The sequence below is a fragment of the Rhinopithecus roxellana genome, chromosome 19 (genome assembly GCF_007565055.1).
Source record: "Rhinopithecus roxellana isolate Shanxi Qingling chromosome 19, ASM756505v1, whole genome shotgun sequence".
NCBI lineage: Eukaryota > Metazoa > Chordata > Mammalia > Primates > Cercopithecidae > Rhinopithecus > Rhinopithecus roxellana.
The window spans coordinates 82,274,036-82,296,712 of NC_044567.1; the positions used below are offsets into that span (position 1 = coordinate 82,274,036).

Genomic DNA, 22,677 nt, shown 5'->3' on the forward strand with positions numbered 1-22,677 from the left:
AACATGGGGATTACAGGTACCTTCCTCTACATGTGGGGATTACAATTAGGATGAGATTTGGGTGGGGACACAGAACCAAACCTTATCAAGAGGTCAGGTGTGGAATATTCAACTTATGCATCATGTCAGCGCTCAAAAGGTTTCAGATTGTGGAGCATTTCAGATTTTGGATTTTAGAATTAGGGGTGCTCAATCATCCTCTAATGGTAAAACAGTTACTTATATTTTTCATTTAATAACTTGATGAAAGCATGGACTTGTGCCACATTAGGTGCTTGAGTTCTTTTGGCATAACCGATCAGGTCTTGATGGCTCTCTAAGCTATCTGGAATGACAAAGTTCTTCACCTTGTAAATGTCCTGCCCTAGATCTTCTCTTCCATACTGTGACTCCCAAGTGTTAAGGACACATGGGTGAGAGAATGAGACTATTCCATACTTACTTATTTGGTCTATCACAGTTTACACATTTAACAGTTTCAATTGCATTCCAAAACTATACTAGTAATATAATTTCTGAATATGGTTTCAGTTGCTATTCTCAAATTGGTCCTCTCTGCTTTCTGGTGGATAATTATGAACTCTTAAAGAAGTTTCTTTAGGACCATCAGATACCTTATTGTTTCTCTTTGTTCTCTTCCTACATCCAGAGAGAGAAACCATGCCAATTTTGTGGCTTTTAGAGCTTCATCCCACCCACATATATACTTTGTGGTACAAGGAAACATGTCCCCTTGTTTCATTGTAAATATTGCCCATGGGTTTTTGAAATGATGTCTAGTTTCTCTCTCAATATTTATGTATTTGAAAAATCATGCTGTCACTACAGTCCAATGTTTCCAGAATCTTTTCACAAACATACATTTAAATAACTCTGGACTATCTCATTTTGATATGTACAATTATGAGGATAACCCTTTTAATATGGAATTTCCTAAATGGGACACTAGTGAACAAACCACAAAAAATCTTGAGACTTGGAAGGAATACACATTAATGTTGTTAAAAAACTCTAGAAACTTGAACATTCAATATAATTTATGAAGGAAATCTCAAAATGAATTTGCGCCTTTTGCAAATAAGGAAATTACTGTGAACAACCAGGGAGCATACCTTTTAGGAATGGGGCTGAAGCCACTTTGTTCATTATCTCTTGGGTAGTTTTGGATTCAGGTGCAAATGCAATAACATAATTAGTATCATTAAAATTATCTACACGTCCCAGATCCATTGAAGGCATTTGAGGAGAGTCATGAACTTGATGTAAATTGGAGAAAAATAGGTACAGAAACAGTACCAGAAGAAATGAAAAGAGCCATTCCTATATAGCAATAAGAGAAAAAGGAAGCAAACTGGTAGATGTTATACCACAGATAAATCATCCACAAACAATTTGAAACACTTAATTCTGTTATTCGGCTTGCATTCCATTTGTTCTTTCTCCTAGTTTTTAAATATCCTGATTTTCTTTTGCCCATTAATCTGCATATTTTAAAATATGCACATTGTGACATTGTGTACCAAGACAGAATTGTAACATCAATTCCAATTATAATTGGGAATCTAAGTTTACCACACTTTAGTGCAAGTGATAAAGGCTGGATTACTTTATGAATGGCCCAACAGTTTAGTCATGTTAAAACTTTAGTGACAGTGATAAATAAATAGTAGGAGACATGGAATAGGTAACCAGCTTCCGTCAACAGGAGCAAGATCATATTTTTACCTTCTGTTGCTGGTATGTGGAAGAAGATAGTCCCAAAATGTTGTCCCCCAAAAAAATGTAAAAGTCTTTGTCATTGTGACCACATTCGGGAATTGGAAATACAGCAGAATGCAATTGAAACCCAGTGATAAGAAACTAGTTAATTATTTAGTTATAATTCTACACATATGTCATTTTTAAAAGAGCCATATGTCATCTTCATCATATGATCCTTTTTCAGCTATGTGTGTTGGTCTATATCTATACCTATTTCTATCTTAATAGAAAAATAAATATAATGTTTATATAAAAAAGAGGTAAAAGTTTAAAGGTAAAACACCTATATAGGGTGCGATCTCAACTTTTACATTTATATAATCTTTTCCCTATGCAGGAATTGCTGTATACTTTATTCCCTGCCAATTCAAGCATTCAATACATGAACACACACGTATTGACACATACATGAACACACATGTATTGACACATGCATGAACACACACACACACACTAGTTCATAAGATCAGATGTTAGCATAATGTTTGAACTATGAGTATTCTATGAGTGATTTTATTATATTTTTCTGAGTTTACTAAATTTTTTGCACAAAGCACATCTAGTCATTCTTATGATCAGAAGAAAATAAGTACTGTTTTAATAGAAGTAAAATTTCACAGTACCATTTTCCCATTTATTTACATGACCATTATTTCTTTCAAACTGACGTTGTCTGTGTCTACAGCGACATTGTATAGAAGTGCTACAATTTGCCTTTTGATTGTTTCTTAAATTTTGGATTCCCTGCCTCTTTTTCACTCTGGCCCTGAACTTCTCTATACCAATGCGTTCATGAGATTCAAATGAGCTCAGAGGTTAAGAATTGTTATCTCTGCAGTATAAAGATATGGCTTTATTTTTCAAGGAGTTTCTGAATATGAATTTTTTAAAAAATGCCTCTAGTAAGACATAAAACAATAATACATATTGTAATTTGAAAAATAAATTTTACTTGAACAAATAGCAAAGCCCAGAATTTGAAAAAAAAAAAAATCTAGCTTGTTAATTAGACTACACATATGTGCAGTATTAAATAATGAAAATAAAGTGTTTATGTTGTCTGATAAAATACTTTTTCATCCTCTAAATATGAGAACACATAGACTCTGAACCATACCAACAAGGTCTGTCTTTTCATCCTCCATTTTTTAAGACAGTTCTTGCATAGAAGAGCCCATGTTTGCTGACCCACACTCATGCATCTCTTGCTCATTTTGACCTGTTTCCTTTAAAAAGATGAAAAAAATGAAGTAAATGTGAAGTTCTAAAGTAGAAAACATTGTGCAATCAAACATAAAAGAAACATTGTAACAGCTGTTTCTAGTTGCATTCCTGGAGAAGAAGAAAGTCAAAAGGCTAAAATAAAAACATATGAGGCAATGTTTAAACCCAATATTGAAAGAAATAAGAATTAAAACAACTATCAGATATCATTTCTCCATCATTGGATTGAGAAAAATCAGAAGAGTGACTAGTGTCAATCGCTGCTATCTCCTCAACTGTGGGTGTTGTTAAATTGTCTAATGGGGAGAAAGGAACTTTCTGCTCTGTTGTTGGGGGTACAAACTTACCCAGTCACGTGGGTGATTCATTACTAATTCATTACTACTTAGCAGTATCCTACCATCAATCACTTCTGCTCCTAGATATGTAGCTCAAGGAGATTCTCATATGGGTTCATGAGGGGACCAGTGCAACAATGTTCTTTATAATGTAGATTATTGTGGCATGGTGTTATAAAACAAATTTTTATGGATACAGCCCTAAGATTACTATGTAGGATTCAGGAGCACTGGATTGGCATACACCCATCCACTTGAAGAGATCTTAAAAATATAGCTCCAGTTCAAAGGAAGAAAGAAAGAGAAAAGGTTGAGTATTAGGTCACAATATCATTGGTATCAATTCACATTACATGTGATACACATTTTCCAAAAATATTCAGGAACTAAATAATCATCATCCCTAATACAATAAAAAGGTTATCTTTGGAAGTGGGAAGGAAGAATGGAGGTTAGGTGAAAAGTGGGAATTGGAAATTAAAGAAAATAAGTAACCAAAACAAGATAGGAGCTTTGTTTGAATCAATTATTTTGTGTGCCACAAACTTAAGCAATTAACTTTTACCCAGGACATCATATCCAGCTATAAAGAGAAAATTACAGCCTGCACACAGTGGCTCATGCCTATTAGAGACCAGCCTGGGCAGCAAAGTGAGACCCCATCTCTATTTTTTAAAAAATCAAAAAATTAGCTGGGCATGGTGGTGTAGTCACAGCTACAAGCTACTTGGGAGGCCGAGGCAGAGGATTGCTTGAGCCCAACAAGATTGAGGCTGCAGTGAACCATGATCATGCTACTGTACTACAGCCTGGGTGACAGAGAGAGACAGAGAGAGACCCCATCTCAAAAACAAACAGAAAAAACTATAACACATACTAGAAGGCCATATATATATATATATATGGAGGGCAAGTATCAGAATCAAATTCAGATATGGCAGAAATGGTGCAATTATTAGACTAGGAATTTGAAACAACTATGATCAAAATACTAAGGGCTTCAACGGATAAAGTAGACGACATGTAAAATGGGGCGGGGAGCGGGGGGAAGCCCACACCTGTTTTTCTGCATAAAACCCTTCTGATAACAAAAGCGTGGGTTTTTCCCACCAAGAAATTCTCCAGTTCTCTGTGGACACCAACTGGGTGTCCTAAAATTCAATTGATTTCAATTCTGACACTATCCACTTGGAGTTACAGCAGATCCCACAGATTAAGGACTCAGTCCCAAAAGACGGCCCCCCACTTCAGATGCCAGTTACAAGCCTGGGTCTTTTATACTTCTGACTAACTGGCTACATATTAGGGGTTCCCACATCCACTCCTTGGGTTTGATAATTTGCTAGAGTGGTTCACAGAACTCAGAAAAACAGTCTACTTGCTATTATCAGTATATTACAAAGGATAAAGCTCAGGAACAGCCAAATAGAAAATATGCATAGGACAGGGTATGTAGGACGGGACGCTGAGCTTCCAGTAACTCTCTGGGTGCACCACCTTCCCAGCACCTTGAGATGTTCACCAACCCAGAAGTTCCTCAAACTCCTTCAGTTAGGGTTTTTATGGAGACTTCATTACATGAGCATGATTAATAAAATCATTGGCCATTGGAGATTAACTCGAACTCCATCTCCTCTCCTCTCCCTGGACATCTGGGGATGGGGCTGAAACTTTCTAATTACATGGGTGATTCCCTGGCAACCAGTCCTATCCTGAAGCAATCTAGGTTATTTCTGCCATCAGATATCTCATGAACACGAAGATACTCATTTCACTTCAGAGATTCCTGGTCTTAGAAGCTCTGTGTCAGGAACAGGGACCAAATACTATAACAAATGCTATTCCCATCACCCCCATGACTCCAGAAATTACAAGGGTTCTAGAAGCTTTTTGCCAAAACTAGAGGGCAGAGACAAAATACATACTTCTTATAATGTTGCAACATGCAAGAACAGATGGGCAAGGTAAGAAGGGAGATAAAACTTCTAAGACAGAACCAAAAATAAATGCCCAATATTAAAAAAATACTATCAGAAATGAAGAATGCTTTTGATCTTTGATGAGTTTATTAGTAGACTACACACAGCTGAGAAAAGAATCCAAAACTGAAAAGAAAACAAAAAAAAAAAAGACTGAAAAACAAAACAGAGCAGAATATTTAAGAACTGTGGGACAATTAAAAATGTGTAACATATGCCTAATGGGAATATCCAAAAGAAAGAAAGGAACAGAAGAAATATTTTAAACAGTAATGACTGAGAATTTCCCCAGATTATGGCTAGACACCCAACCATAGATTCAGGAAGGTCAGAGAACACCAAGCGGAATATTTGCTCAAACAACTTCACCAAGGAATATCATTTTCAAACTACAGAAAATCAAAGACAAAGAATACAAATATTAAAGAAGCCAGAGGAAGAAAACATCATTTCTATAGGGGAGCAAAAATAAGAATTTTATCTCACTTTTCTTCAGAAATCATGGAAACAAGAAGAGAATAAGGTATTTAATGTGTTGAGAGAAAAAATCCCCACCAACTTAGCATTCTACCCTTAGTAGAATGTACTCTGTGATATTATCCTCAAAAAGCTAAAGAGAAGTACTTTCTCAGACAAACAAATAATGAGAGAATTTGTTGCCAGTAAACATGCCTTGAAAAAATATGAAAAGAAGTTGTTTCAAAAGAAATAAAATTATATGTCACAAATTTATATATAAGGCTGGGCACAGTGGCTCATGCCTGCAATTACAGCACTTTGGGAGGCTGAGGTGAGAGAATGGCTTGAGCCCAGAAGTTCAAGACCAGCCTAGGCAAAGTAGGGAGATCCTGTCCCTACAAAAACAAAATTATTTAAATTAGTGAGGCATGATGGCTTATGCCTGAGGCCCTAGCTACTCAGGAGACTGAGGTAGAAAGGATCACTTGGGCCTCAGAGGTTGAGGCTGCAGTGAGCTGTGTTGGCGAAACTGCACTCCAGCCTGGGCAACTGTCTCAAAAAAAAAAAAAAAAAAAAAAATCGGCTCTACATAAAGAAAGAAAAAGCATCACAGAAAGAAATAATAAGTGAAGGTACAATAAAAACTTTTTCTTATTTTTAATTGATCTGAAACATAATAGGATATAATAGCAATGTATTCAATTGTGTATACTTACATGTATACATGTATATAAATGCCACATATATAATATATGTATTACATTAATATATAATGTTCATGTATACTTATTTATAAGTGAAATGAACAACAGTAATGGTATGAGAGACAGGAGGGAGGAATTGGGGTTATTTTATTACTATAAGATACACTAACGGTGAAGTGGTATAGTGATATTTGAAAGTTGACTTGGATTAATTGTAAATATATATTGCAAACTCTAAGGCAACCATGAAAGAAAGTAAAAACAAACAGCAAAAATAAATGACATTCTAAGAAAGAAGGAAAAATGAAATTATATTAAATACTCAATTAAAACCACACAAGGCAGAAAAATTGTAGCCCAAAAATAGAACTGAAGAAGAGAACAAGAGCAATAAATAGAAAATGGTAACAAATTTGGTAGATACTAATCCAATATGTCAATAATCACTTTGATCATCAATGGTCTAAATGCACCAATTGAAAGATAGAGATTGTCAGAGTAGATGACAAAAAAGATGTAATTACATGTTGTCTACACGAAACCAACTTTAAATATAAAAACACATATAGATTAAAAATAGATGCATAAATATAGATGGACCATGCTAACACTAATCAGAAGAAAGCTGGAATAACTATATTAATTTCATATGGAGCAGACTTCTGAAACAGAACAGACTTTTCATTCAAAAGAAGGAAAATTATCAGGGATAAAGAGAGAAGTTACATAAAGATAAAGGGGTCAATTTTCCAAGAAGTCATAGCAATCTTTAACATGTGTATGCTAACAACAGTGTCAAAATACTGAGAGAACTGCAAAGAGAAATAGATGAATCCACTTTTATAGTTGGAGACTTCAGCACCTGTCTTGGCAGAAATAGGCAGATCCAGCAGGTAGAAAACAAATAAAATCAGAGTTGAACTCAACAATATAATCAACCAACTGGATAAAATGAACATTTCTACACATTATTTCACCCAGCAATAGCAGAAAATACATTCTTCTCATGCTCACATGGAATGTTCACCAATATAAACCAAATTTGGGCCATAAAACACATCTTAGAAAATTTAAAAGAATAGAAATCATACAATGCATGCTCTCAGGCCATGGTAGAATGACACCAGAAAGCAGTAATAGAAAGATAGCTGGAAAATCCCCAAATACATGGAGGTTAAACAGCACAATTCTAAATAACATAAAAGTCAAAGAAAAAAATCTAATGACAAATTAAAACTTATTTTGAACTAAATAACAATGAAAATGCTTATCAAAATTTGTGGCATATAGTGAAAGCTTTATTTAGAGAGAAATTTACAGCATCCAATGCATACATTAGTAAAGAAGAAAGATCTAAAGTAAACAATCTAAGCTTACACCTTAGGAAGTTAGAAAAAGAAAAGCAAATTAAATCCAAAGAAAGCAAAATAAAAGAAATAGTAAAAATTATGATAGAAATCACTGAAATTGGAAACAGGAAATCAATAGAGAAAAATCAGTAAAACCAAAAGCTGGTTCTCTGAGATCAATAAAATCAATAGGCCTCTACCAACGCTAACTAGGAAAAAAGAGGGAGAGAACACAAGTTGCTAATATTAGAAATGAAAGAGGGGGCATCACTACAGATCTCATGGACATTAAGGGACAATCAAGGAATATTATGAACAACCCTATGCTCATAAATTTGATAGCCTAGGTGAAACGAATCTGTTCCTTCAAAGAGACAATCTGTTGAAACTCACACAAGAATAAACAGACAATCTGAATTAGCCTATATCTGTAAAAGAAACTAATTTAATAATCAATAATCTTCAAAACAGAAAGCATCACTGGTGGTTCCCCAGTGAATGGGTTCACTGGGAAATTCTATCAGACTGTTAAGGAAGAAATTGTATAAACACTCTACAATCTCTTTCAGATGCTAGAAGCAGAAAATGGAATAAAATTCTGAATCTTTGTTCTGTATCTTTTAACTCCTCATCCTTCATCCCTTGGGATATTTACAAAGCCTACTTCATAAGGTGAAGCCTAATTAGATAGGATATACTGTGTAAGAGATAATGAGCAGAAGGAACTCGAGTAGAGTGATGGTGGTAATAACTATTTTGGAATAGTTGAATATGTGGTGATGAAGAGGCACAGAAATAAAATCCAGACCTGTGTCACTTGGTCAGTGGAGATTTTCCTATGAAATATTCCAAGAGGTAGGGAGACTTGGAACTCATAGTTTTAACTAGTGTTCAGTGGTGTGAAAATGCATTTTGGGGGGACAGTATGGGCATAAAAATGTAATTATTGTAGAAATGACTATTGAGTCAAGGAACAGTTTTCGTGTTATTATAGACAAACTTTATGCTTGCAAAGTAGATAGCCCACTTTTACTGTTGGTAGAAAAGAGCACCCAAACTAATCTTCACATCTATGATGGCTATAACCTGCCTACACATATGTGGATAGGCGGGAGGTGGAGTGAGGGATAATGAATCAGCTGAATAGAGATAAACAAAAGCACATAAAATTGTCCTTGAAAGTACTTAAACAGATACCTCATTCTACTATTGTATTATTTAAATCAATATAGGGATAATTATTTGTAGGCACCAATGTTGCTCTGCTATTTTCAATGAAAGACAATCACCCATGCCTGCCTGCTTATGGGCTCAGCCTTGGCCTTGAGGGTAATCCACGTAAGGGCCTAGGCTTACAAGAGAGAAAGAGAGAGAGAGAGAGAGAGTGACCTTCAGGCTTGCACACAGATCCACCAGTCAGCCAGACTTTCACTTTCTAAAACATGGACCAAGGCTTTAGTAAGTCTTTATAGAATTGTTTTCAGAGAACAAACAAAGAATTCAGGACATGTCTGTCCAAAAGTCATTAACTGACCTACTACAACATCATGAAGGTAACTTATTTCAGATATGACAATTTCAGTCTGGTAGTGCGGGTATAATGTAATTATTTATACTCTTTCATGTTAGCACAGCTCAAAAACTATAGTCACCCATTTCTATTTGTGGGTTCTGCACTTGTGGATTCGACCAACTGCCGGTAGATAATGCTCAGAAAAAAGGATGGCTGGGTTTGTACTGAACATGTAGACGCTTTTTTTTCTCTTGACATTATTCCTGAAACAATAAAGTATAACAATTATTTACATGGAATTTACATTGCATTAGGTATTGTAAGTAAGCTAGAGATGATTTAAAGTACACGGGACAATATATGTAGGTTAAATGCAAATATGACACCATTTTACATAATGGTGCCGTATATAAGGCAGAATAACAAAAATGGTCTGAAAGTTGTAGAGCTTTAATGACCAAGATAACTGATAAAGAAAATGTAAGACCTAATCTTAGCTAACAATCCCAATATTCTAGGATGGGAAACTCACCCAGGAAATGATTCAAAGGTAGTAGTTCAAGCCTTGGTACAGTGAAGCACAAGGCCAGTTGACTAATAAGTCCTGTGTTTTCACGTCAATACCATTGTGTTGGACATTCCTTTTATCCTCTTTTGGTGCCATATTGAACAGGAATGGCAATCATAAGATTGCATTGCCCGTTCAATGGTTTTATGGATGAGGGTGCTCCTGGATCCCAGGTTCATGGTTCATCCTGCCATATTCATGGCAGGAGCAAAGCCGTGAATATGCTGATCCCTTCTAGTATTCAAGAGACAGCTCAAGTGGGAAGATGATTTATTCAAGTCAGCCACAAGGAGGTAGTACCAGAGATGAAGCCTATCCATGGTCTATTGCAGGGAATATTGTGCTGCCATTGAAGTCTGAAGGGCAAGGTGTATTAGTCTGTTCTCACACTGCTAATAAAGACATGCCTGAGGCCGGGCACGGTGGCTCACGCCTGTAATCTCAGTACTTTGGGAGGCTGAGGCAGGTGAATCACAAGGTCAGGAGTTTGAGACCAGCCTGGCCAACATGGTGAAACCCCATCTCTACTAAAAATACAAAAAATTAGCTGGGTGTGGTGGCGGGTGCCTGTAATCCCAGCTACTTGGGAGGCTGAGGCAGGAGAACCGCTTGAACCCAGGAGGCAGAGGTTGCAGTGAGCTGAGATCGCGCCACTGCACTCCAGCCTAGGCGACAGTGTGAGACTCTGTCTAAAAGAAAAAGAAAGAAAAAAAAAAAGACATACCTGAGACTGGGTAATTCACAAAGGAAAAGGTTTAATTAACTCACAGTTCTACATGACTGGGGAGACCACACAATCAGGGCTGCAGGCAAATAAGGAGCAAAGTCACGTCTTATATGGCACCAGGCAAGAGAGCTTGGGTAGGGGAACTCCCCTTTATAAAACCATCAGATCTTGTGAGACTTGAATACTATCATGAGAACAGCCTGGGAAAGACCTGCCCTCATGATTCAATTACCTCCCCCTGGGTCCCTCCCATGACAGATAGGGATTATGGGGGCTATAATTCAAGATGATATTGGAGTGGGGACAGAGCCAAACCATACCACAAAGCATAGTTGAAGAGGAATGTGATAGGCAGAATAATGGTTGCATTTTAATCCTGGAATTTGTGAATATGTTACAATATATGACAAAGGAGAATTAAGGCAGTAGATGGAATTGAGGTTGCAATCAGCTTACTTTGAAATAGGGAGATCATCCTGGATTATCTGGGTAGACCCAGTGTAATCACCAGGGTCCTAAAAAGTAAAACAGGAGGCACACGAGGAGATCAGAGTGAGGCAGTGGAAGAAGGGTTTGATCTGCTGTTATTGGCTTTGAAGATGGAGGAGGAAGACCATGAACCAAAGAATGCAAGAAACCTCTAAAAGTTACATAGGGTAAGAAAACAGATTCTCCCCTACAGCCTCCAGAAAGTGACACAGCTTGGCCAACCCCTTGATGTTAGCTCAGTGAGACTCACCTCACACTTCTAACCTCCAGAGCTGTAAGATGATAACTCTGTTTTGTTCTAAACCATTAAGGTTGTGGTCTTTTTTTTTTTTTTTTTTTTCACAGCAGCAATAGAAAGTTAATATGGGGACAGGTTTAGGGAAAGGAGTCCGAGAGCCTGAGGCCTGAGAACAAGACAGGAAGACATTGTTGGACATTCCTTTTATGACGCTCCTCATCAGCATAACAAAGGAGGGCATGGACTTACGGTTAAAAACTGTCCAAAAGTGACCAAAGAGATTCACCAGTGATGCAGACGAGTTCCTGACAATCATGCCATCAGAGCAGGCTGTAATAGCCTGGAAATCCTGACTGAAACCAAACTGCTACATTTCCAATTAAAAAATCAATGCTGTGAAAAATCTCAGTATCTGAAAGGGTTAAATATGGTACCCACGTGACTACTCTTCTTTCTTTCTGTGAATTAATGTGTGTGCCAGAAAATATTTGCGAATAAAAAAACAATTACATAATCCCATTGTCATGAATGTGGTTATTTGTCTCTGAGCGTTAAGACGGATTTTTTTCCCCCACTGAACATCTTGGTGTACATATCAGAGAAAAAATATACCACCCACCGTAATAATATAAAACATCTAATTAGCTTAAATTGTTCTCAATAGGAAATTGTATAATTTGGAAATAATAAATTGGTTATAAAAAGCCAATCATTTCCCAGTCAGATAAAATTCTTGTTATTCACAGAACAAATTTTTCTAATTTGTTGCACTAGGCAACAAATTGGATCAAAATTTTAAAAAACTATAATAAATAAGATCAGTGAAAATCTTTCTGTAAGTTTTCTTGATGAAAATATTCTCAAGCCATTTAAAAACAATTCAAAATTCAGAAAATTGTGCATCCTGCAATGCTTACAATTCCTCTGGCAGTAAAATTAAAAACAAAGAAGAGTAAGTAATTCCAATAACTTTGGAAATAGTTCATACTTATAAAGAAACATCATAACGTTATATTTATTTTTATTTATTCAATAGCCTATTAGATAATGTACGCTATTTGTCCAAACATGCTTTAGTTATGGGGTAAAAATACAAATTCTTAGTTCTTCAATTGGTTATTTAGTCACACAAAATAAAACAGATGATTTGAAAAGTCAAAATGACTCGTTAATAACTTACTACATTTAATGGTTTCTACCTAAATGTCTGGCATTCCTATTTATAGTCTTACATTATATTTCTATATGCAAAATAACCACAATTTTAGAGGTTAACTTACTCTCAGGAAAGCTGGAGGAAAAATCTAGAAACAGTTCATCCACGGGTCTCTGCATGTTCTGGAGAAGAATTCACATTCCTTTTGGGTCACTACTACATCATGCTTTTAATTTCACGTTCATTGTGAACAGTTTCTGTTTTATACTGATTTCCAAGGAGAATTCGGTCTCAGTTCAGCCAGGCTGCCAAAATATCTTCTGCTCACATGGTGATTTCTTTGCTGTTTTCCATTTCTTTGTTTCCTGCTAGTTCCTCAGCAGGGAGTTTGTCATTGCAGATGGTTGGCTGGACATATCAAAACATCAGGAACTATCAAACCAAGAAGAATCTAGCCTTTCTCAATCGGTCTTTTCATACAAGGCCCTAATGGGAGAATTGACCCCAACACAATGATTTAAACAAAGATAAGTGAGAACCCAATCCAGAGAAGAGTAGAGCAGAGCAAAGTGGAAAATACATACATACATACATACATATGTTTATATGTATAAAGCAATAAAGCAATGTAATTTTTTTCAGGGTAACAAAGGAAACTGAGTTTTCATCTGCACCTCAGTTTCATTGTGTGCATATTAATTATAGCATCTTTCATGGTACTGAAGCGAGGAGAATCTTTAAAGAAATCTCACATAACAATTATCTGTGCTCCCAAAGCCTCCAGGTTTGTCACTTCTGCAACAGTTCCCATGAAACAAACTACTTTCTCCACCAGTAACTACTGAATTTTAGTATGTCCTGCTTTCCAGTATTGTTAGAGAAACATTTTTAACTGGCAATAGATGCCACTCTGTCTATTTTTGAGCATCTTGTGTAAGTAGAAAAGACTGTTCCAAAATTCTTAAAATTCATGGAGTTTATCTTTGGCTGAAGAGGATGGGGTAAAGGACCACTATCTTTCTGCTTATAGCCGGTAAGTCTGTTAAATTCTTCTGTACTGTAATTTCTTCCCAAACACACAGCTGAAAGGGAAACAATAAATGCATGCAATTCTTAAATCAGCCTCTTATCTGTGTCCCATGGACCATGATAACCAAATGAAATCTTCCTCACCCATTTCCCATTCTCTCAGTATTGATGCAATTATATTTATCCTTTTTCTAATTATATGGGATCCAGAATTTGCTCAGCAAGCAGTCTGTGGAAGTAGGCTGAACTCCTGAATCCATGAGACTGTCAAACTTTAAAAAAAAAAAGACTTCTGATTGTTTCCGTATGTCTACAGAAAAGGTTGGATGGTTGTATTTTCTGCAGAAAATACAAAATTATCACATTTAATAACATCGCCAACATTTTGTGCACAGAGAATATAATTTAGGAATTTTTTTTTTTTTTTTTCAGTAACTTGTTTCCTAGAAGAACTTTGTACCTAGGTTAGAGCTTATGAGTTCTGGCCCTAGTGGACTTTGACTTTCGGTTCTAAATTCTGTTTTCAATATATTTCCTTCAATGTACCACACTGTAATCTCTGTGGCACTATAACAGAACAAGCTCCCTTTCATTGATCTTCTTTTTAATATTTTCTAGATTAAATAATATTTATTTACTTTTTTTTTTTGGAAACAGAGTCTCCCTCTGTCGCCTAGGCTGGAGTGCAGTGGCGCGATCTCGGCTCAGTGGAACCTCTGCCTCCCGGGTTCAAGCGATTCTCCTGCCTCAGCCTCCACAGTAACTGGGACTACAGGTGCCCGCCACCACAGCTAGCTAATTTTTGTGTATTTTTAGTAGAGACGGGTTTTCACCATTTTGGTCAAGCTGGTCTGGAACTCCTGACCTCAAATGATCTGCCTGCTTTGGCCCCACATAGTGCTGGGATTACAGGCGTGAGCCACTGCGCCTGACCTATTTACTCTTCTAAAGAAGCTTTAGAATCAGTTTACCAATTCAAAAATAATCCATGGAAGTTCAAAAATGAAATGGCACTGATTTTATACCGTAATGTATACTTTTTTTAGCAACTACATAGAGCATTTATTGTGTCTAAGACATACTTAAATATTAAAACATTTAATCCACATAATAATCCCAAGAGGTAGGCATTATTCTAATCACCCCATTTTACTAACCAGAAAGGTGAGGCCCAGGGAGTTATGTAACTTGACCAAATTCACACAGATGGTGAGTAGCGGAAACCAAGTTAAAACTCAGACCATCTGTAGAGTCTATGAGCTCAAACTACAAATCTATGCTGTCTCATTTGCATTATGTCTCTGTTTATTCCATTATTCTTACTTTATGTGCACATATTTTACAATTTTCCTGGCCTTTTGTTTCATTTATTTTGCAGCAGTATTCTCCAGTGCCAGAAACCTTACAAATTTCATGTGATGTATTTTGCACCACACTAAAACATTCTTCTTGGAATCCTTGCTGGCTATTTGTAAGGAGGACTTGTCATCCCACGACCTGTGTGTAGCCCTTCTCAACACTGTGCAAAAACAGAAAACTTGGTCTGTAAAGAGAGAAGGATGAAGGGGTCCAGCTGCCTGATAAAGAAAGACTGAGAATGTCTGCTTGTTTCCCAGGGGCTTTTATCTTCTTGCTTTCAATTCTTTCTCAGATCCGGCTGCACTGACTGCATGTGAGTTTTATCAGATATCCTCCAAACATTTCTCTTTGTTCTCTCTCTCTCTCTCTCTCTCTCTCTCTCTCTCTCTCTCTCTCTCTCTCTCTCTCTTTCTTTTTTGGTGGCATGATCTCCACCTCCCAGGTTGACGCCATTCTCTTGCCTCAGCCTCCCAACTAGCTGGGACTACAGGTGCCCGCCACCACGCCTGGCTAATTTTTTGTATTTTTAGTGGAGAAGGGATTTCACCATGTTAGCTAGGATGGTCTGGATCTCCTTACCTCGTGATCCACCCACCTCGGCCTCCAAAGTGCTGGGATTACAAGCGTGAGCCACTGCACCTGGCCCTCTTTGTTTCTTAAAAATGTAATAAATTCTATTTGGTCTTGTTTTGTGCTTTTATTTTTGCCTTGAAATATCCTTTGTGTGATATATTCCTGCCCTCCACTTTTATTTGCAATTTGCATTTCTCAGATATATTTTGACAAACTTATGACATGCCTGAAGGATGCCTGTTGAAATAGTATAACTGCATTTCTCTTTTTACCTTATCTGCCAATCTTCTACTTTCCATGGTCAGGGCAGGGAAGGGGATGTAAGTCCTTAGGTTACCCAGTCCTCTTCTTTCAGTCATCTTATTTTATGGTCTCTTTAAATTATGCTTTCCTGTTATTTCCCATGTATCCATTTCTATAGTGACTGTGTTTTCTCTGTTCCTTTTTTCAGGTTCCCCTTTTCCTTTTGCCCCACCTGTTATCTATAAAGTTCTGGATCAGTATTTTGTTCTATTAGTGATTACCCTCAAATGTTAACAAACATATCAGAATCTACACTACTCTGGCAATACAAAAAATCAGCCTATATCTCTATCCATCTTTCTCCCCCATCTTCCTGCTCCTTATAGGATACAACCGTTAGCATATTTGAACTTAAAACGTTAGCTCTACTCCTTACTAACTGCAATGCAGGGCAAGTAACTTACCGTGGAGCCCCAATGATTTATGCAGGGAGCTTCAGTTTTCTCATCTGTGAGATCCAGAGGACACAATAGTGTTTAACAAGGGTTGTTTTAGAATTTAGAAATTTAGGATTGGTGTGGAGGGGAGATGGTAGGGATTAAAGGAAATAACATATGTAAAGTATTGAGTGCAGTACCTTGCAATGAGGGATGACTCACCAAATGTTAGAGACTATACTCTCCACGGCTGTGTCAAAACTGGACATTATAGGTGTTTGTAAATTTTACCAGTCTGATTAATAAAAAATAATACCACTTTCGCCGGGCGTGGTGGCTCACGCCTGTAATCCCAGCACTTTGGGAGGCCGAGGTGGGTGGATCACGAGGTCAGGAGATCAAGACCGTCCTGGCTAACACGGTGAAACCCCGTCTCTACTGAAAATGCAAAAAATGAGCCGGGCGAGGTGGCGGGCGCCTGTAGTCCCAGCTACTTGGGAGGCTGAAGCAGAAGAATGGTGTGAACCCGGGAGGCGGAGCTTGCAGTGAGCCGAGATCCGGCCACTGCACTCCAGCCTGGGTGACTGAGCGAGACTCCGTCTCAAAAATAAAAAATAAATAATAATAATAATAATAATACCACTTTGATAACTTATATTTCCTAGTGTTGTCAAGCATAGTTTAATATAATTTTTGGCCATTTGTAAATTTGTTTTACTATAACGAATCTGTCCATTTTCTCCATCTGTATTTTTGTTACTCTGTTATTCTATTATTGTTTTCTGTTTTTGTTTATGCTCTGACTGAAACTGTCTTATATTTCTCACTTTAAAAATAGCAGGTTATTGCTTTCTCAGCCAGATATGATGATAAAGCGCTTTTGGTACTTTTAAGTTTGAGGTTTTCTGTTTTTCTTGCGAAGACACTTTAGGGTTTTCTCTTTAACCACAAGTGTAGGGAATTTCACAACAGTGTGCTCAGGTATAGTTTTCTGGGTTTTGTCCTACATGGCACTTTGTGTTCACTTGTACCAAAATACCACACAGTGGGATTTTGTAAGATAATAGCAAAATATTTATTGCTATTTCTATTTCTATTGTTGAACTATGCTAATGTGAATGCTCCTTCAACAAGGATATAAATAAAATGGTTAATAAGAAGTAACAGAAACAGAGATCACATCCAAAGAAAAATAAATATCCAGATGCCAGAAATGAAACAGGAAAACAAAGCTAAAAGGAGATTGCTATTTTAAGCCAGTAAGTTTTAGGGTGTTTTGGCAAAGGCTGATTGACAAACCAGCTAAAATATAATTCATGTGTAAGGATAAAATAGATATATCTTTATCCCAAAAAACTGAGATTTCTATTTTATGGACATATCTGAAAGAACTACTAATAAATATCCTCCAAGAAGGAAAAAAAAACTGAATCCAGAAAGAAGTAGTTGAATGCTAGCAAGTAATAAATATATTAGTGAACTAAATAAATATTGATTGTGCAAACTAATGATGATAATGACTAATGTGTGCAGGGGGCAGTATTAAACACAATGGACAACTCAAGTATCAAACAACAGTTATATGGGAGGAGCGAGCCATGATCAGAGTTAAGTTCCCTAAAAATCTTATAGTTTAGGAAAAGGACAAAGATATGATTAACTTTAAAACTACATTCTTCAATAAGGTAGCCCAGGTGAGTATTTAAATGTAATTTTTAATTAATTAAAAATCAATAAAATTTAAAATTCAATTTCTTCACCTCCAACATGTAAAGAGCTTGGAAGTCATTATTTCCTTTCTTGCAATAAGAAAAAAGTTAAGCAAACTGAAAATCAGTGATGTTTCTTGGACCCATCAGGGACTGAGGTTTCAGGGCAAACTATAACCCCAAAATCCAGAGAAACAAGTGAATACAGAGAATCACAGCCAAGATCAGCTTACTTCGAGCAGAAGTCACTAGAGCCAGAAATTGGTAGGACGAAATGCATAAATGGTCATTTTGATGAACTGCTGGAGGACGAGTGTGGCCTGCAGTGCGGGGAGCCATTCCTGGGGTCAATACCCTTAAGGGGCAGAGGCAGGTGGGTGTAACTGGAGGAGGGCAAAACCTGTGGGCATCAAGGATCCATTCACCACTAGATCTGGCACCAAAGCAGGGGAGGAGGGTCTGACCTCCCCATTCTTCTATCCTCAATCTGTTGCTGCTACTTCCTGTTGGATTAATCAAACCCAACTGGCATCCAGGCATCAAAGAAGAGAATTGGTGATGCAATACACAGTGGTCAGCTTCTTCTACAAGGGGTGTGTTAGGGAAATAGAGAGTTAAGCCAGCACTAAATCTCTCTACAACAGAGTTGAAATAGTTTAGTTCTTTTTCCATTTTTCTTTTGGTCCCTTCTTTTGTTTTATTCTGATCTTCCATTTTCATATTCATGAATCTGCTCCTAAATATAATCCTAATAAAATCCAAGTTTATAGCTTCAAAAACAACCATACTATGATATTTTTGCAAACTATGTCCATTTTAATACTTTTAAAACATTTATACTATATCTGATATTGGTTATTCGATATCTTGTAAATATTTCCATAACACTTAAGAAAACTCAGAGTTTATCAAAAATACAAGTGAATATTTCACTATATTGTTATCTAAAGTGGCTATATATATTGTCATGTTATTCATTTGAGCAAGACAGGAGAATGTATTGCTTGGGTTTTAGAAATAATTTAAATACATTCAATTATCACTATAAAACAAATATACATTTATAAAGCACTAATGGTTCCAGAATGAACAAATTATAGGTTATTTATCACAGGTTTGGAAATGTAACTTTTCAGATACAATTATATCTGTAAAATATACAGATAAAATATTTAATTGCATAAATGCTTATATAATAGATAAGAAAAAGATTAAAGCACAAATATAAATGAACAAAAAATATAAAAATTTAAAAAATAAAATGCAGCTCCCGGGCAAGATGGCCAAAAGGGAACAGCCCTGGTCTGCAGCTACTAGTGAGATCAGTGCAGAAGATGGGTGATTTCTGCATTTCCAACCGATGTATCCGGTTCATCTCATTGGGACTGGTTAGACAGTGGGTGCAGCCCACAGAGGGGGAGCAGAAGCAGGGTGGGCCATCACCTCACCCAGGAAGAACAAGGGGTCAAGGAAGTCCCTCCCCTAGCCAAGGGAAGCTGTAAGGGACTCTGTCTTGAGGGATGGTGCACTCCAGCCCAGATGCTTTTCCCATGGTCTTCACAACCCACAGACCAGGAGATTCCCTTGGGTGCCTACACCACAAGGCCTCTGAGTTTCAAGCACAAAACTGGGTGGCCGTTTGGGCAGACACTGAGTTAGCTTCAGGAACTTTTTTTGTACCCCAGTGGCACCTGGAATGCCAGTGAGACAGAATCATTCACTCCCCTGGAAAGGGGACTGAAGCCAGGGAGCCAAGTGGGCTAGCTCAGCAGATCACACCGTCGTGGAGCCCAGCAATGTAAGATCCACTAGCTTGAAATTCTCACTGCCAGCACAGCAGTCTGAAGTCAACCTGGGATGCTCAAGCTTGGTGAGGGGAGGGGTGTCTGTCATTACTGAGGCTTGAATAGGTTCCTCTCACAGTGTAAACAAAGCTGCCAGGAAGTTCAAGCTGGGTGGAGCCCATCACAGCTCAGCAAAACCACTGTAGCCAGACTGCCTCTCTAGATTCCTCCTCTCTGGGCAGGGTATCTCTGAAAGAAAGGCAGCAGCCCCAGCCAGGGGCTTATAGATAAAACTCCCATCTCCCTGGGACAGAGCACCTGGGGGAAGGGGTGGCTGTGGTCACAGCTTCAGCAGACTTAAAACGTTTCTGCCTGCTGGCTCTGAAGAGAGCAGTGGATCTCCCAGCACAGTGCTCGAGCTCTGCTAAGGGACAGATCGCCTCCTCAGGTTAGTCCCTGACACCTGTGCCTCCTGACAGGGAGACCTCTTCCAGCAGGGGTTGACAGACACCTCATACAGAAGATCTCCAGTTGACATCTGGCGGGTGCCCCTCTGGGACAAAGCTTCCAGAGGAAGGAGCAGGCAGCAATCTTTGCTGTTCTGCAGCCTCCGCTGGTGATACCCAGGCAAACGGGGTCTGGAGTGGACCCCCAGCAAACTCCAGTAGACCTGCAGAAGAGGGGCCTGACTGTTAGAAGGAAAACTAACAAACAGAAAGCAATAGCATCAATATCAACAAAAAGGATGACCACGCAAAAACTCCATCCAAAGGTCATCAACAGCGAAGACCAAAGGTGGATAAATCCACGAAGATGAGGAAAAACCAGTGCAAAAAGGGTGAAAATTCCAAAAACCAAATGCCTATTCTCCTCCAAAGAATCAAAACTCCTCGCCAGCAAGGGAACAAAACTGGATAGAGAATGAGTTTGATGAATTGACAGAAGTAGGCTTCAGAAGATGGGTAATAACAAACTCCTCCGAGCTAAAGGAGCAAGTTCTAACCCAATGCAAGAAAGCTAAGAACCTTGCTAAAAGGTTAGAGGAATTGCTAACTAGAATAACCAGTTTAGAGAAGAACATAAATGACCTGATGGAGCTGGAAAACACAGCACAAGAAATTTGTGAAGCATACACAAGTATTAATAGTTGAATCAATCAAGTGGGAGAAAGGATATCAAAGGTTGAAGATCAACTTAATGAAATAAAGCATGAAGACAAGATTAGAGAAAAAAAGAATGAAAAGGAATGAACACAGTCTCCAAGAAATATGGGACTACGTGAAAAGACCAAACCTATACTTTATTTGTGTACCTGAAAATGACAGGGAGAATGGAACCAAGTTGGAAAACACTCTTTGGGATATTAACCAGGAGAACTTCACCAACCTAGCAAGACAGGCCAACGTTCAAATTTAAGAAATACAGAGAACACCACAAAGATACTCTTCAAGAAGAGCAACCCCAAGACACATAATTGTCAGATTCACCAAGGTTGAAATGAGGGAAAAAATGTTAAGGGCAGCCAGAGAGAAAGGTCAGTTTACCTACAAAGGGAAGCCCATCAGACTAACAGCGTATCTCTCAGCAGAAACCCTACAAGCCAGAAGAGAGTCAGGGACAATATTCAACATTCTTAAAGAAAATAATTTTCAGCCCAGAATTTCATATCCAGCCAAACTGGATTTCATAAGTGAAGGAGAAATAAAATCCTTTACAGACAAGCAAATGCTGAGGGATTTTGTCACCACCAGGCCTGCCTTACAAGAGTTCCTGAAGGAAGCACTAAATATGGAAAGGAAAAACTGGTACCAGTCACTGCAAAAACAAATCAAAATGTAAAGATCATCAGTGCTATGAAGAAACTGCATCAACTAATGGGCAAAATACCAGCTAGCATCATAATGACAGGATCAAATTCACACATAACAATATTAACCTTAAATGTAAATGGGCTAAATGCCCCCAACTAAAAGACACAGACTGGCAAATTGGATAAAGAGTCAAGACCCATCTCACATGCAAAGACACACATAGGCTCAAAATGAAGGGATGGAGAAATATTTACCAAGCAAATGGAAAGCAATATAAGAAAAAAAAAAAATCAGGGGTTGCAAATCCTAGTCTCTGATAAAACAGACTTTAAACCAATAAAGATCAAAAGAGACAAAGAAGGGCATTACATAATGGTAAAGGGATCAATGCAACAAGAAGAGCTAACTATCCTAAACATATATGCATCCAATACAGGAGCACCCAGATTCATAAAGCAAGTCCTTAGAGACTTACAAAGAGACTTAGACTCCCACACAATACTAGTGGCAGACTTTAACACTGCATTGTCAATATTAGACAGATCAACAAGACAGAAAATTAACAAGGATATTCAGGATGTGAACTCAGCTCTGGACCAAGCAGTCCTAACAGACATCTACAGAACTCTCCATCTCAAGTCAACAGAATATACATCCTGAGAGCACCACATAGCACTTATTCTACAATCGACCACATAATTGGAAGTAAAACACTCCTCAGCAAATGCAAAAGAATGGAAATCATAACAAACAGTCCTTCAGACCACAGTGCAATCAACTTAGAACTCAGGATTAAGAAATTCACTCAAAACTGCAAAACTACATGGAAACGAACAACCTGCCCTGAATGACTACTGGATAAATAACAAAATTAATGCAGAAATAAATAAGTTCTTTGAAACCAATGAGAACAAAGACACAATGTACCAGAATCTCTGGGACACATCTAAAGCAGTGTTTAGAGGGAAATTTATAGCACTAAATTCCCACAAGAGAAAGCAGGAAAGATCTAAAATTGACACCCTAACAAGACAATTAAAAGAACTAGAGAAGCAAGAGCAAACAAATTCAAAAGCCAGCAGAAGACAAGAAATAACTAAGATCAGAGCGAAACTGAAAGAGATAGAGACAGCCTTAAACTCCTGGGCTTAAACAATCCTCCCACCTCAGCCTCCTGGATAGCTTGGACTACAAGCACATACCACCACACCTAGCTAACTTTCACTT

General features: G+C 37.7%; 1 protein-coding gene across 4 annotated transcripts in view; it reads right to left on the reverse strand.

Moving 5' to 3' along the window:
• ABCA9 (ATP binding cassette subfamily A member 9) overlaps positions 1–12,940 on the reverse strand; it is a 77,500-nt gene extending 64,560 nt beyond the window's left edge. For 2 of the 4 annotated variants that reach the window (XM_030922564.1, XM_010353119.2), the window contains exons 1-3: positions 12,630–12,940; positions 2,879–2,987; positions 1,113–1,320 (exon numbers count right to left, since the gene is read on the reverse strand). In XM_030922564.1, coding sequence (XP_030778424.1) covers positions 1,113–1,320; positions 2,879–2,974 — 304 coding nt within the window. In that variant the 5' untranslated portion in view covers positions 2,975–2,987; positions 12,630–12,940. Of the gene's footprint in view, positions 1–1,112; positions 1,321–2,878; positions 2,988–9,466; positions 9,568–12,629 lie in introns of those variants that run through there. The other 2 variants (XM_030922563.1, XM_030922565.1) reach the window with 2 other exon arrangements.
• Positions 12,941–22,677: the final 9,737 nt, after the last annotated feature.